Here is a 15257-nt window from a genome sequence, read left to right as displayed (position 1 = left end):
GAGCCTATTCAATTCATACAAACAAACAAACAAACAAACAAAAAATCAAACCTTTCCTCTTTATAATATTAGTATAGACTAATATTTGCAATAAAATAATATTGCGGGTATAAATTGAGATGTTACCTATCCTATCTTTTAAGTTAGATCAAACTGCATACGGTGTGCAAATTTGATTGATATTGGTTCGGTAGTGTAGGAGTCCATAGCGGGAAAACAACGTGACAAGTAATTATATCTATATCTATATATATTTTTTAAGATTTACACTACGTGAATATTTTTCCCTCAGAAAATATAGACATCTTCATCCCGGAGTACCATTACTGAAAAACATAAAAAGATGGTGGAGATATGCCTACAACGTGGTTTTAGAACAACGTGTTCGTCCCTACACCTGGGCGGCAATTAAAAAGCACAGGGAAAGCTACAATATTTATAAGAAAACTTATAAGACTCTACTGAGAAGTCCAAATGATATAGAATTAAAGATGGATTTGCAGAAATGTGAGGATAACTTACCGATTATATCGGTAGTTATAGCGAGGGAACAGGCGAAGTTTGAGGTAAGAACAAGAAGATAATCTTGTCTGCAGTTGGTTTATTATCCAGTTAATATCATCCAATTTCTCTTACGTCTTTTTAAAGTCCAGTTTCAATCTGGATTTTGTTATTTAAGAAGTCTTCATCTGTATTTTTTTTTTATTTATTGATTTAGTTTAGCATTTTTGCACCCTTAGTACTTATTTTTGCAAACTAGGGTTGCCTGGACGAGATCGCTTGTTTAAAGACTATCCGTTGCCTCTTTATATGTATATGTACCAAATATATAATGTGTTAATAAAAAAGCAATTTCAGCTTCTTAACCAAGAACCAGATAGAATTGAAGTGGTAGAGACGGAATTTGATTGGTGGAATCCACTATCGGATTCTGAGAACGAACTTGACAGCGTCAAGTCAAAGGCTGAGCTTTGCGTTAAAACTGAGAGGAATAAAACATTGTGGAGCCATCTCTCGAGTCCCGAGAAGAAAAAGGTCTGTGAGCTGATCGGATATGTGGAGGGTGAACCTTATAAGGAGAAATCTAAACAATGCATTGGTAAGATTAGTGTTTTATGAAAATGCTTTTATCCTAGAAAATTAGAATATATTTTGTATATTTACATTTATACTTTTCGTCTACGTACGTCCTTCAAGATAAAACTGTCTAGAAGGCATAGATGGTATAATAATTCCTATGCTTGATACAGTTTACTTAATGACAAGTGAAACAAACGCAAAAAAGTCTATAAGTTACTGGCGGAATTAGTATGGAAATACTTCCGTATGGAAGTACTATGGGAGTACTTGTGGAGCTTATAACAGATATTCCTTTTTTATTTGAATAAAGTGATAACCCGCACACCTGCACCTTTTCTAGCGTGTTTGAGAATGCAAATGCGGGGCAGAATTTCTCAGTAGAATTTGCTGTTGCTTGCATAGTTTTCAGTTTAGAGTTTTTAGCTATAAAAATAACATTAAAATTTTCTATTACAGAGCACAAAATAAACCTAACTCTGGCGAACAGCTCATTGACATTGATGAATAGGAATAGAGAAGTTCTAGTGGTCACTCTTACTCAATTTCTCATGTCTCTCGAAACAAGACCGTCTGCTAAAGCATACAAGGTTTTTATGATATAATTTATGTACCCAGCGATAACACATTTTTTTTGTTGTAAATGTATTATTTAGCTTTCTAGGGATTTGGATGTTTTACGAATGTATAATGGTTATTTATATAATTGATAATAGTGGCGTAGAGTTTATTGCCAGTTTTTCTTTTCCGTTCTACGCCCTTAATTTGAGATCTAGCAGTAAATGTAAAATTAAAAACATTTAATATAAATTACTTTATGAAGGTTCATACGTATACCTGTATCAATAAATGATTTAGATTTTATTGACAATACAATGTCGAAAATCTTTAAATGAAGTTCAAGATGTACATATCATCAAGAGAGACATTGAATATTATTATAATTTTTCAGTTTTTTTATCACTATAATTCATGTGCTGGGAATTCAAACGAATGACCCTCAAAGGTAGCACTTATAAATCACTTTCTGAATATAGTATAGTAGTGTATTTGAGCGAAACCGGAAAATACCAGTTAGCGTTTACGTACACTAGAACAATAAAAAAGTCAACATCTTATTATTTCAATTTTTTTTTTTCAGTTTTCAGTTCGAGCAGATAACATAGTCGTCGAAGGCGTGTCGTCAGATGGCGAGTTGGTTCAGTTATTGGTCACTGCGCGAGAAAACACTCTTGGAACCGCCTTAGCATTGGATATTGAAAGAAACCCAATTAATAATCATGCGGATTTAGCAATAACTTGCCTCATGGAGCCTTTAGAGACGGTTTATATTGAGGTGAGTTTAATTCTTGATGAAATTGCTGAGATAAAATATTCAAGCATAAATGTTTTGATGATTCTATGTTAATCATTTAAATCGCATAAAAAAATTTACTCCTTCCAACTTGTAAATTTCTTAAAAATAAAATATCACCAATATACACAGATGTATATTAATATATATAATACTTACAAATTTTGCTAAATATATTTGATTACTGCGATGTCCCAACATATTAATATTGTTTCTGTACCTAATACAAAAATCTTTATTTACATAGTATTTACACTCAGGAATATGTTAAATAAATAGATTACTACAATCTGTAGATTTTAGACATGCTACAAAACAAAAAGTAAAAATAGTCAGTATCTTTTTATACATACAGTATCTATAATTTCCTAAACTTAGTAAAAATAATATTAAAAAAGTAATTTTTAAGAGAAAACGTTTAAATTTTATAAGTCTTTTGATATAACAAGTAGGACTTATTCGACGTTAGATGATATGTCAGGTTGGCCGAGTGGTCTAAGGCGCCAGATTTAAGCTCTGGTTCCCGAGAGGGAGCGTGGGTTCGAACCCCACACCTGACAAACTGCTTTTGTTTTTTTTTTATACTTTATCTTTCATTTATATTTGTATATATAGAAAACCTCTGGTTTAAACAATTTTTGTAAAACAAAATACTTTTTTCTAAAAGTGTCGTAAAATAATTGATTCACTATCTTTAAGCGATACAATCTGTATACTATTTAGTTATTTACTTTATAATTTACACATTTCAGCATGCTATAACGGAACTTATTAATTTCTATCAAACCCATTCAATGAGTTCCGACGAGTTATTGCAAGAAGTTACGACGGCTATGGAAGAAGCAGGAAATATCAGTAAATCGGTCTTAACTTATGCTGTTAGTAGAAAGAAAGTGTTTAACATCAATGTGGATGTAAAAGGACCATGTGTTATTATACCTGAACATGGTTGTATGCATAAGTAAGTGTAAAAGGAATAATATGAAAATTAAAAAATATAGCATCGAGAATTTATTTGCAACTAAGTATTACAAACTTTATAAAATATATTGATATCTATAACTTATTATTAATATAAATTTTTATGGTTGTAATTAATAAAAATACACGTATATTTAAAATTAAAGTTTTAAAAAATAATTTATTTTTAAGTAAAGTAGATGTTCATCTACTTCTTCCAATGTGTAGCAATTTAAACAATATCTGCCTACATTTTTCTCAAAATACAATTGACTGACTTAAATTTTTTATTAATAAAATTGCTACTGACAATATATATTATATTTTAGGCCGGGACGTCTAATGGTAATCGATATTAACCGAATCATAATAAAGACTGACTTGCAACCACCAAACTTAGTTCTGGAAGATGCTACATGTATGGAACTCGAAGAAAAGTTATACGATCGTTTCCATGCAGAATGCTCATTCCAGGTATGCCTTGTGAAAACATGAACAAAACAAAATATGAATTTTAATTTTTATATTAACTATGTAGTTTGATCGTTATAATTACTTGTATTTTATAATTGCAGTTTATTTTTATTTACAATTTTTCACATAATTAAATAATGATAATAACTTTGAAGTTTAAAAAACATGGAGGCCTTATGGCTACTAAGCGATCTCTCCCAGGCAAATGTAAAAAATCTTAAAACGGCATATTTGCCTAGTAAAAATAAAAAATAAATCAGTGGCGCTATAACCTCTTTTAGGTTTGTTTCATGATCATGTTTAAATCTAATAGGCAAGTAGATGAGTAGAGATAGTCGACTTTTTGGGTCTGACATGTCGGTTTCGTCACGATGTTTTCCTTCACCGTTCGAACAAATGGTAAATGCGCACATAGAAAGAAAGTCCATTGGTGCACAGCCGGGGATCGAACCTACGGGCTACGACCTCAGGTATGAGAGTCGTACGCTGAAGCCACTAGGCCAATACTGCTCATTTGCCTAGTAAAGCACTAGTTTAAGTTTTTATGTTTGTAGTAATATTTTTTCTTATTGAAACAACTAATCTATGTAAAATAATTTATATAAATCATTTAATTTGTATTTAACTAAATTTGCTATGGGTAATATAAATGTAATTTGTGAACATAATGAAGAAGTATTTATAATTAGCTGAAATATATGATTTTATGTTTTAGAATTAAAATATACTTAATATTTATTTATTTTTTAATTATTTTAAATATCTATCTATCAATTTGAATTATTACTACTATGTAGCTTAATGTTACAACATTGAACAGTTTGTTTTGTTTGGAACTATTTGTTCGAATTGACTTTTTTTTATAGTGGATAGTTTATTTATTATTTTTATTTATTTAGATTATATTTTACGCTACGAGGGAAATGACATAGATGAAACCTCAGAGCAACTTTAGTACTTAATTTAAATTAAAACTTCTAACTATTTTGGGTTGAATGTAGATTCTATTCTGCGATTGGAACGAACCGTGGCGAGAGTCTAGGAAACTTGGAGATTCTGAACATCATCTCGTACCAAGGGTTAAGAGCACATTAGTTTTTTCAACCAGTATAAGGAAAGATTATAAACTTCTTCCGAGGTACGAAAATAATCACGGATTTATAAATAAGCATTAAATTACTATCATGGTTATTTGAATAAATATCATTCATGTCATAAAGCGGAGTTACGAAGAGCAAGGCATGTTGCTACTCATATTTCTGTAAGCCTTCTACGAAACGAAGAACCATCAGTAATACTGTCGAACTAATATAATATTTGGATTCAATTCTTATAGTTAGGTATTTAGTATCCAAATGTCATATTATTGAAATTAAATCTATTGTAATTTTATATTTTATTGTTGATATTAATAAATAGAGTATTCCCGTGAATTTCATCAAGATTCTTGCTCTTTTTTTGTCAAATGATATCTAATACCCGGAAATTTTCGCAAATTATTAAAGTTTACTTTATATATTTAAATAATGACATCCTGTTACAGATACAAATTGAATATTTCACTGTCGAGTCTCAAATTAAATATTTCTGATCGGATCATTGGATTTCTTTTGGACTACTTCGATAATCTGCCGATTCCTGTACCTAACACCGTTCCTGTATCCTTCATGGATTCTGGCGATTATGCGGAAGACTTCCTGGACCCAGATTTGGTAGAGTCTCTGCAATTGGACAGGGTCCTAGCCGACCCTGGTTACGGAGAGCTGGTTAAGTTAAGAAGGAAGATAGTTTCTGCGTACTTCAAGAGGAATAGGTTAGTTCACGTTTTTAACAGTAATTTCATATCCCCTCTGAAATATTTATTCCGGAATGGTTTAAAGTTTTTTTTAATTACCTCTTTAGAGAACCAGAAAGCCAGCTAGACGGCGGTCACTCTCATTCTCCTACCGTCGAACTTCTTCCGCCGGCAGACCTCAGTGATGAAGAAGTAGAGGAATATGCACGATCTGTGGACCTTCCTGGCTTCGACGATAACGTATCACCTAGCAACAATATTGGGACGCTTCTACGATTTATTATTGGTATGTATTTTAGTTGAGGAGTTAATGATTTACCCTCTGTACTCTCCAATTATGCTTCAATACTTAAAGTACATTGTTTACGTAAACTAGTATCGAGATTTATATTTTGTTTATTGATTTTAATGTAGGGCTTTGTATCTAGGGCTGAATGATTTATGAAATAATATACTTTTGTTATTATTTACTTTTAATTACCACTTATATACTAAGCTGATTATTAATCTTATTTCAGGTGAGATTGTAATAAATCTCAACCGATCCAACGATCAAGTGGACCGACCTTACATCATGTTAAGCGTAACAAAGCTGTGCCTCGACGTGGCTCTAATGGCCTATGGTCCCGCAGTACAATTGTCAGTTGGATCAGCGTTGCTTACAGATAAGCAGCACCACAGCAGTACTGGGCAATACTTGGAGTTGTTGACTAGTAGTGAAGAGCTGTTTAACTTACTTTATAGAAAGGTATGATATGTCTATGATAGTCGAAAACCGAAAGTGATACCGCCGCCCATGGACACTCTCAATGCTCTCAAAACCAAGAGGGCTCGCGAGTGCATTGCCGGCCTTTTAAGAATTGGTATGCTCTTTTCTTGAAGGACCCTAAGTCGAATTGGTTCGGAAATAATTCAGTCGGCAGCTGGTTCCACAATGTGGTGGTGCGCGGCAAAAACTGCCTAGAAAAACGCGCAGTTCTGGAACGGTGGACGTCGAGGTGATACGGGTGGAATTTAATCGAAAGCATAAAAACTACCTCTTCTTATGTTTCGACAGCTCTTAAATCTTAAGATTTAAGAAATCTTTCATTTCATATATTTAAAATTGGAATATAACTCGTAATAGATTTGTTTTAATAATTTCAATACTTTAAGTATACAGTGAAGTATTAATTTTAAAATGTTTCATTAGGTTCGTGCAAACTGTCCGGAGTTCCGCTCACATTTCCACAACGTAGAACATGCGCTAGTGGCCGATACAGGGGACATCTCTATACTAGCGCATGCTCCGGCTCTGGCCACTCTCATCAAGTACTTGGAGTATATACAAAGAAAGTTAGTGCTCGAGTCCCTAATTATAATACACTAAATTTAATAAATAAATATGAAATATAACAGCTTCAGCAAGAAGATTTAGCTTGAAATATAATTTTCTCATTTGAAATAAATATAAGTTTTCGACAGATAACCCATTTTTAGTGAATCCCTGAAAAAGTTTCAACATACTCTCAATTTAAATTCACGTTTCATAAATTTCTGTGAGTATATAATAATAATTTCAATATCTTAGATACGTATTATAAAATCGCTTTTTCAGAATACAACAACGTCACGCTATAAATGTAACAAGCGTGGTGTTGCCGAAGACACAACGATTGTGGGACCTTCTTATGGAACCTGAGGCCGACCCACCCGTGCCACCTGGAGCAACAAAATTTAGTTATTCTATGCGGTAGTATTATTTTAAATGTTACTTGTACTGAACTTTTACGAAATCTCTTCTTTGTTACCAAAACGAATCATTAAATAATTTAAGAAAACAAAACAATAAAATTTATAAACTAAACGGACTGTACGGATCCACCTTACGCAGAATTTGAGATGCTACTGAGACCTATTACATTATACTCACTCACTCAAATGCACCCACACACACCACGTGTTGTAAACAATTAAAAAAAAATTATTAATATTAAGTTTGTTGCGGAAGAGCTGGGTATCGTGACACATGATTTTTTTTTACTTAAAAGGGTTACACATTACAATGCATGGTTTATACTAAATAAACACTTCTTGTAATACATTGTTGTAATCTTTAGAAGTATTGTTTAACAAAATCGGTTTAGCTATGTAGTCTCCAGTTGTTTGACTCCCTAATCTTGGCCTACCATTTAATCAACTGTCTTTTTATTTAGGGTATCCTGTATACGAATTCGTGCGTGTCAAACAGAAGGCGCTGTGGAATGGCGAATCGTCGCATTGGAGAGTGACTGCGTTTTTCGCGCCAACGATCGACTTGTCTTTCGCCTTTACCTTGGTTCTTTGCAAGCTGACGATTTATCTGAAGCCACGCTCTATCCGAAGGTTATTCTAATTACTTATTTGTTTATTTATTGATTCAATAAAAAAAACATGATTTTTTTGTAATATTGAACTTCCATGAAATTTTTACACAATAATTTCAGTTGGTATGGCCTGACGAAGACAAAGTATTGGAAATGAAATATGTACGTTCATCGAGTGGTGTTGAAGCGAGACCCCGGGCAGAGCTACGTATATACGTAGGTCGACTACACATCGTGTTGTTCTGCTCCCTTATATACAATTTGCAGGTATTCAATTACTTTTGAATATTGGATTTTTTTTAATTAGTAATGTTGTTGCTATGGAGACCTTCGCTTAATATAAAAAAATATGTACCAAACATTAAATTTGATGCATAATTTTTCAGGAAATTATTAAGTTAATAATTAAACAATTAATAATAATTAATTAATTCTGTCTATGTTTTATTGTTCATTGTTTTTGTATACTTTAATATTAGTGAAAAAATAATATTTCCAGCAATTTCTTGAACTCCTCATACCTACTACGGCGGCGACTGAAGCGGCTGTCGCGGCGGAGAGAGCGGCCCACGAACAAGCAGCGGAATTGCGAACTTCTGTCATCAGAGTCAGTCTGGCTATTGAGGTAGGGCTATTAAACGCTCTCACACGCATAGTAAAACAAGTCTTATTGCTATACATTGGTACCTGGTAGATATGTTATGAGGTTTCGAATTAAAAAATCCCCAACTTGAGAAATTTACATAGTATAGTAGATAACATTTTAGGGTTGTGAAAATTTTGACATCGCACCCAGGGCTTACGAATTATATAATAATATTAATGTTTTTATTAATATTTCAGATACATGCGCCAGTTTTGTTGCTGCCTCAAAAGCCATCGTCGCCTAATTTGTTGGTTTTCAACTTAGGTATGTTTAATACAAATTATTAGAAAATATGCATTTAACATTTAATAATATTGGTTAAGCGTATTTATTTGGTTTTTAAAATTTTCCTCCTACAGGTGATCTCAAGATAGAGAACTTCTTCAAGACAGTGAATATAAGCCAAGAAGCTTCCAGTCCTATTCAAAGTCCTGTCATTGATAACGTTTTATTCAAACTGGACAATATCACTCTGTCCAGAGCTGTCATGACTTTAGCTGGTACTTTAGAAGTGCAGGTACGAGAAATTAATATATGTTTTTTTTTCTACTCAAAATATTACAATACCAAAATTTAAATACTTAGTTGATGCAAGAACCTTGACATAATCTAATTTGGATAGTATTTTTCTATAGATCTATTTGCCCTTATATTATATGCCGTGTTATATTCCAGTTTTAATGAACATAAACATAAATATCTCATGAATTATTAATTAAGTTCTTTTTATGACGTTAACTCTCGATTCATTTTGAAGAATTACAAAATCAAAAATTCAATGTTGTTGGAACTAGAAATTTTTGTATAATTATTATTATCAGTCTAAACGAAACAAATGTCTCTTCTTACGCCAACTAACTCGCGGAGTGTGTAGAAGCAAAACGGTATAAATGTATCTTATTCTAGACATAACAGTATTTATATTATCCCAGGAACCAATCCTAGAGTCTATATCAGTGCGTTGTGACTTAAAACGTACAATTGGGTACGTTCAAGTATCAAACGTCGCCGCGTATCGGGACTTACTTCTGTGTGAAGCAGATATTACGATGGACACCGTTAATATTAATATTGGACAGAAGGACTTGGCTACGCTCTTCGCTGTATGGACTGACAATTTGAGCGAAGGCAATTATATTGGTTAGTAATTTTCATGCAAAATTCTGAATCAAATAATACTATTAATACGAATATGAATACAATAAAATCTAGAATACTATTAATACGATGTCTGTGGGTATTTTGGAGTTAGAATCTTCCTTTGTTGTTTTATTTATTTGGGTTAGGTAAAGAGTTTTTCAATTACCATTTGTATTGCAAATTTTCTTACAGGTATGATTGTGCCAACTTCGCCTATAGAGTTGGCACCAACAGATGAGCAAGTTAAAAAGTTGCAAGCTTTTTTTGCGCAAGGGGAACCTGTGCGTAAGGAGTCTGTCATGAGGTATAGACTAATTGTAAAAAAAATATAATTTACCTCCAATAGGAGTAGAATATATTTATATGATATTATTTACTATATTATATAAACTGTACATCACCTCCGTGTCTATTACATAGGCATATAGTTCAATTTCCGACGATACTAATGAACGTTTCGTCTCTCTGCCATGTCCTGTTGTTTTCTTCGTTTGCTCTATCCATCTTCTAAATATTCTTCCTCCTTTGTGTTTATCGTACTTTGGGCTGGAACCAACTTAACTGTAGTTAAGAACATTCTCGCTCCACTTTTCTGATCCTCTTGCTATGTGCCCCGCCTATTTTCACTTAAGTTATTTTTTTATTATCTACTACCTTAATTAATATTCTTATTCATTTTTATTTTATCTATTCTTTTCTTTCCTATCATACATTGCGCCATCATCAACATGTTTGACATGCCTGTAGCTTTGTATGCTCCGCTATAGTAGCCGCCCAAGTTTGAGGTCCATATGTTAGTACAGCTAGTATACAAGTCTTGAAAAAGCTTTATATTAATTACTTGAAGAATCACGAGGTAACACTTGCACTTATTCAATCTGATTTCCATAGAAATTTAACTATACGGCTTATAAAATTAAGGTAATAGTTTTAGTAGAAATTGATTTACAGTAAACTGCTATGAATTTATGAACACCTGTTTTCAGATTCACCCTTGAAGGAATAGAACTAAAATTATTCTCAGACCTCGACGAAGTCCTTAGTTCTCCAGTGCGTGACTTAAACCACGGCCTAGCGAAATTAACATCGGGAGAAGCAACTGTGGTGTTCGATTACTTTTCAGACAATAGTGTTGAGATGAAAGCCAGTCTGCAGAGTCTACTCGTTGAAGATATTCGACCTGATACAAGTATTGCTATACGAAGGTAACTAAAAGCTAATACTTGCTATACGATAATGCTATTTTAACGTGTAACATATGCAGGGTGGCCAAACAGTTGTAGATCAAACACAACATTTTAATACTTTAAATTTATTTTTTCAACAGTAGAAACAGATGATGTTTTTTAATTGTACTTTAATGTATCTTTGTTTATATTTTCACTTCAAAAACTAGGGCAAGCTTTGACCTAATTATGAATCTCTTTTAAATGAAATATTGAGAATCTTAATACATCATTTCACTTAATGTTAAATAATTTATTTACAATGCCATCCATCTATATATAACAACTTGAAAGTGTTTTGTTGTAATTTTTATTTTAAAATAATTTGGAAATATGACATATTTAAAACAAATATTTCTTGTAGAATCTTCCAATCCCAAGGCGGTGGATCCCGCTCATCCGGTGGAATAGCCGTAGTGCGGCCAGCGTTACTTGAGCTCTCTGTGCGAAGATCGTCCCGTGCCATTAATGTCGATCTTAGAGTGGAAAAGACGAGACTGAATTTGGCTCCGCCCTTTTTGATCAATTTAGTCAGGACTCTTCTCAGCGCTATGCCTGGTAAGTCTTAACATATGTATCGCATATAAAATACTTAGTCATCAACAAAGAAATACGTTTAGTACATAATTACTATATTTAATTGGCTTAGAATATACTAGCAGTAGCTTACAAATTGTATACCTACAACATAACTATATTTGGTTTTATCATTATTTTAGTAAGTTACCCACATTTTATTAACGGTTTTTAATAACACCATTTGTTATTACAGGTGATAAAACCATGGACGGTGGTGTGGTAAACCATGGCTACGTAGGTGATCCACCTAACCGTGGTAACAATAACAGAACTGGAAGGTTTCCCAGTTCGAGTGATTCTACTAGTGGTTATTATTCTACGGGTTTGTCAATATCACAGTTACATACACTTTGAAAATTATTTAGCACTGTACGAAAATACTTTTAAAATTTATCTCCCTCCAAATATCGACAGGCTGTGCACTGATGGACTTTCTGCTTGTGTGTATTTCAGACAACTTGTCACGTAACATATCATTACTTTATCGTAACATACTGAAATTATCTTAAAAGCTTGTAGCACTTATTTTTTTAATATTGTGTTATGTCGTATATACCTGATATACGACATAACACAAACACAACCTTGTGCCCTAATTTTTTTTACATACATAGGTACATACATATATGTTTTGACTTAAAGAAGTATTAACTTTTGTATACTAATTAAACAAGCGGCAATTACTATTTGTAATTATTAAATTTTAAATTTATTAATTATTTTATTACTGATTACAGCAACGTCGGTGCCCGAAGAGAGACCCAGTCTATCCATATCCATACAATGTCGACAACCCGAGATAATGTTCTTCACCGACCTTAATAAAACTGAAGGCCACGCCCTTCTTCTCAGGACAGAGCTGATCGTGGATTACTCATTCCACTCCAACACTGAATCCTTAGTAATATCCCTCGCTGGGCTTCAAATTATGTCCAAACTTCAGTCAAAATTGAAAAATCTTCCACCCCAGCTTGTACTGAAGCCGTGTGATCTTGAGTTCTCAAAGAGCTTTAAGAGTATCGAGGAAGGGGTCAAAGTAAAGTTGTCGGTGTCGGAAGTCAACATGCACGTCGCAGCGACGACGATACACACTGTTTTAGGTAAGTTTGATAGAATTAAAAAGAAGCAGAAATTTTTAAGTTAATAATAATTTTTAGTAATATTAGAACGCCATTTTTAACTTAGGCAATATTGTTCAAATTGAAATTTTGTGTGATTTGAGTGGATTATATAAGTCGTTAGTTTAATATATATTTTTTGACATTCATAAGCATGCCTTAAGTCGCATCTAAACTGAATAAATAAATTTTGATTGATTGATTAAAGCCCGTTCTTGTTTATAGACATAATCGAGGAAGTGTCCTCGGAGCTGGCAGTACCGGATGAAAAGGAGCTATTCAACTTCTCAACTTATAATCCCCAATCGGAGAAGCATGACGAGGATCTCTGGGCTCCGAAGAAGGTTGCTCCATATCTCTCTTTCCATACTGAAGACACGTACCTACAGCCAAAGTATCCCACTGGAAAAGTTACAGAGACATTCGTAGTTACTGTCCCTATAGTGCGCATCATGTTTGAACTTGAGCAGACTGCAAGGATTCCGGTTCTGTTAGTTAAGGTAGGAGAGTTGTGGTACTAATTGTGAGGTTTATAGGAATATATACGTGTATATACTATATGTGTGTGTGTGTTTATATTATTTTATCTATGGTATATAATTCCATATGAGATGTAATGTATTCAATGTTTTACAATACTTATACACTTTGACTTGTGTTGTGAGAGTAGGCCTTAAAAGACTTAAATTCAAATAGGAATTGAGAAAAATCAGATTCTCAGAAGAATAAAAACTACCCAAGCAGTCTGTGTTTCTTGATATGACTTACAGTTATTCGAACTTCAAGAAATTATATAAAAATCCGTCTTTTTCACCACCCAACATTGTTCAACAGATGTCTACCGAGCTAACAATATCGGAATGGACAGGCGAGGCACGCGGATCGGGAGGACTGCGTCTTCAGGCCAGTGTATATAATGATCATTTGTCTGTATGGGAGCCACTTATAGAGCCTGTGGTAGAAGATAACAAACAGAGCGCATGGGAACTCATTGCTACTATATTCCAGGTAATTTAGTGTTTTATATCTTATATAGTTATAGATAAAGCAAATCCCATTAACAAATATATTAATATTTTAAAGGCTAAAATTTGTATATAGATGATATTATTTCATAAGGTCTTGTTTAAGGTATTGATAAGGATAATTGAATTAATTATTTCAAAAAATTTTGCTACTATGTTAAGTAATATCCATGAGTTTGAGTTGTTGTTTCTGGAGTTTTTTAGGATTCATATATACTTATTATTTATTAATCTGACCACTAGTGTGTTATGTAAAAATTCATTAAAAATACATATACCCCTTAAAACCGTACCGTAACCGCGAACCTTTGAGAAATTCTAATAACAAAACGAATAATAGCTTATTCTAAATAAATATTTTAAGGCGAAATCGTACCCAATGTCGGCACGTTTGATTCAAAACGAGCAAGAAGAATCAGTATCAGACAATGTCCCAGAAACAAAGAAAAAGAACAAAAAACGCAATGAATTTGGATCGGAGACGTCTGCAGATGAGGCTGACACAGATAATGAGATGACTTTTATACGTAGTCCTTATGATAAAGAAAATAAGGGCTATAACGTCGACTTTGAAGCTAGCAGTATGTCGTTCTTAAGGGCATTGGATATTGACGAATCAAATTCGGACAGCGAAGGAGAGAAGATGGATAAAATGTCCGATGCCATGGGACATTTGTTTATGGAGTAAGAGTTATTAATAAGTAATAATAATAATAATTGATGTGTTACTTTATAATATTACCAGAATTTATACACATTTTTATTAAATTATTATTCGTAGCATACAGAACTATAATTCAATTGACATAATTAAATAAAAAGGAGGGCAACTGGTGGCCTTATGATGCGAGAGATAAATCAAATCTAAAGTCTTAACGATTACTTATCAATTAAAACGACATATTAATTAAAAAAAAATATTTTGATTTATAGCAGTGAATCAAGTGCTGAAGAAGTCAGCAATGATGAAGACTCCTCGGCTCCAGAACAGAGTGATAAAGAAGAAGAACAGCCTGAAACTCTTATTGATGGAGAGGAGAAAAAAGAAGAGCAAAAATCGGTTACAGTTCAGGTATATCTTTATCTATATAATACATGAAAATTTTAGGGTATTGATCACTGATTACTCCAAGTATAATCGAACCATTTCGAATTCAATTTTTATTAAACAAACCATAATCATCCCATCCCATATTTCATCGATTTTGTTGTTGTCAAATTTAGGAACCAGAAAGAGAAGATAGCGTGGAGTCGACGTCTGAAGATAATCGTTTATGCACATACGTGGTGTTGGAAGCACGATCTCTGCTCTCAGTGACTTTGGGACCTTCCGCCGCGCGTGCACTTAGAGCACTAAGTGAGGCTGTATTGGACCGAACAGCTGTGGTATCTGCAATTGTTGCTCCGGGTTTGACCCTCGTTAATGATATAGGTAATACTGATGAATACCGTAGTCTTGCAATCCTTCGGTATGCCACAAATATTGTATTTTAATCGAATTAGAGCAGAGGTGATTAA

The 15257-nt window shown here is 33.2% G+C and overlaps 1 protein-coding gene and 1 non-coding gene across 3 annotated transcripts in view; both read left to right on the top strand.

Moving 5' to 3' along the window:
• The window catches only part of LOC110999761 (vacuolar protein sorting-associated protein 13A), a 32782-nt gene that overhangs the window by 3428 nt on the left and 14097 nt on the right, over positions 1-15257 (top strand). For both annotated transcript variants that reach the window (XM_045629350.1, XM_045629349.1), the window contains 28 exons: positions 293-566; positions 859-1099; positions 1537-1667; positions 2219-2413; positions 3184-3392; positions 3721-3865; positions 4867-5003; positions 5409-5678; positions 5768-5946; positions 6179-6408; positions 6853-6995; positions 7258-7392; positions 7856-8024; positions 8126-8272; positions 8505-8630; positions 8849-8915; positions 9011-9168; positions 9584-9791; positions 9984-10095; positions 10778-10996; positions 11382-11575; positions 11790-11918; positions 12334-12696; positions 12940-13214; positions 13549-13722; positions 14104-14423; positions 14673-14811; positions 14964-15171. In XM_045629350.1, coding sequence (XP_045485306.1) covers positions 293-566; positions 859-1099; positions 1537-1667; positions 2219-2413; positions 3184-3392; positions 3721-3865; positions 4867-5003; positions 5409-5678; positions 5768-5946; positions 6179-6408; positions 6853-6995; positions 7258-7392; positions 7856-8024; positions 8126-8272; positions 8505-8630; positions 8849-8915; positions 9011-9168; positions 9584-9791; positions 9984-10095; positions 10778-10996; positions 11382-11575; positions 11790-11918; positions 12334-12696; positions 12940-13214; positions 13549-13722; positions 14104-14423; positions 14673-14811; positions 14964-15171 — 5297 coding nt within the window. The remainder of the gene's footprint in view (positions 1-292; positions 567-858; positions 1100-1536; positions 1668-2218; positions 2414-3183; positions 3393-3720; positions 3866-4866; positions 5004-5408; positions 5679-5767; positions 5947-6178; positions 6409-6852; positions 6996-7257; positions 7393-7855; positions 8025-8125; positions 8273-8504; positions 8631-8848; positions 8916-9010; positions 9169-9583; positions 9792-9983; positions 10096-10777; positions 10997-11381; positions 11576-11789; positions 11919-12333; positions 12697-12939; positions 13215-13548; positions 13723-14103; positions 14424-14672; positions 14812-14963; positions 15172-15257) is intronic.
• Positions 2908-2991, top strand: Trnal-uaa. The gene has a single exon. It is a non-coding gene; the product is annotated as a tRNA-Leu (tRNA).

The sequence above is a fragment of the Pieris rapae genome, chromosome 9, assembly GCF_905147795.1.
Source record: "Pieris rapae chromosome 9, ilPieRapa1.1, whole genome shotgun sequence".
Lineage (NCBI taxonomy): Eukaryota > Metazoa > Arthropoda > Insecta > Lepidoptera > Pieridae > Pieris > Pieris rapae.
Note: the sequence above shows the minus strand (reverse complement) of the source record. Positions and strands in the feature narration are given on the sequence as shown.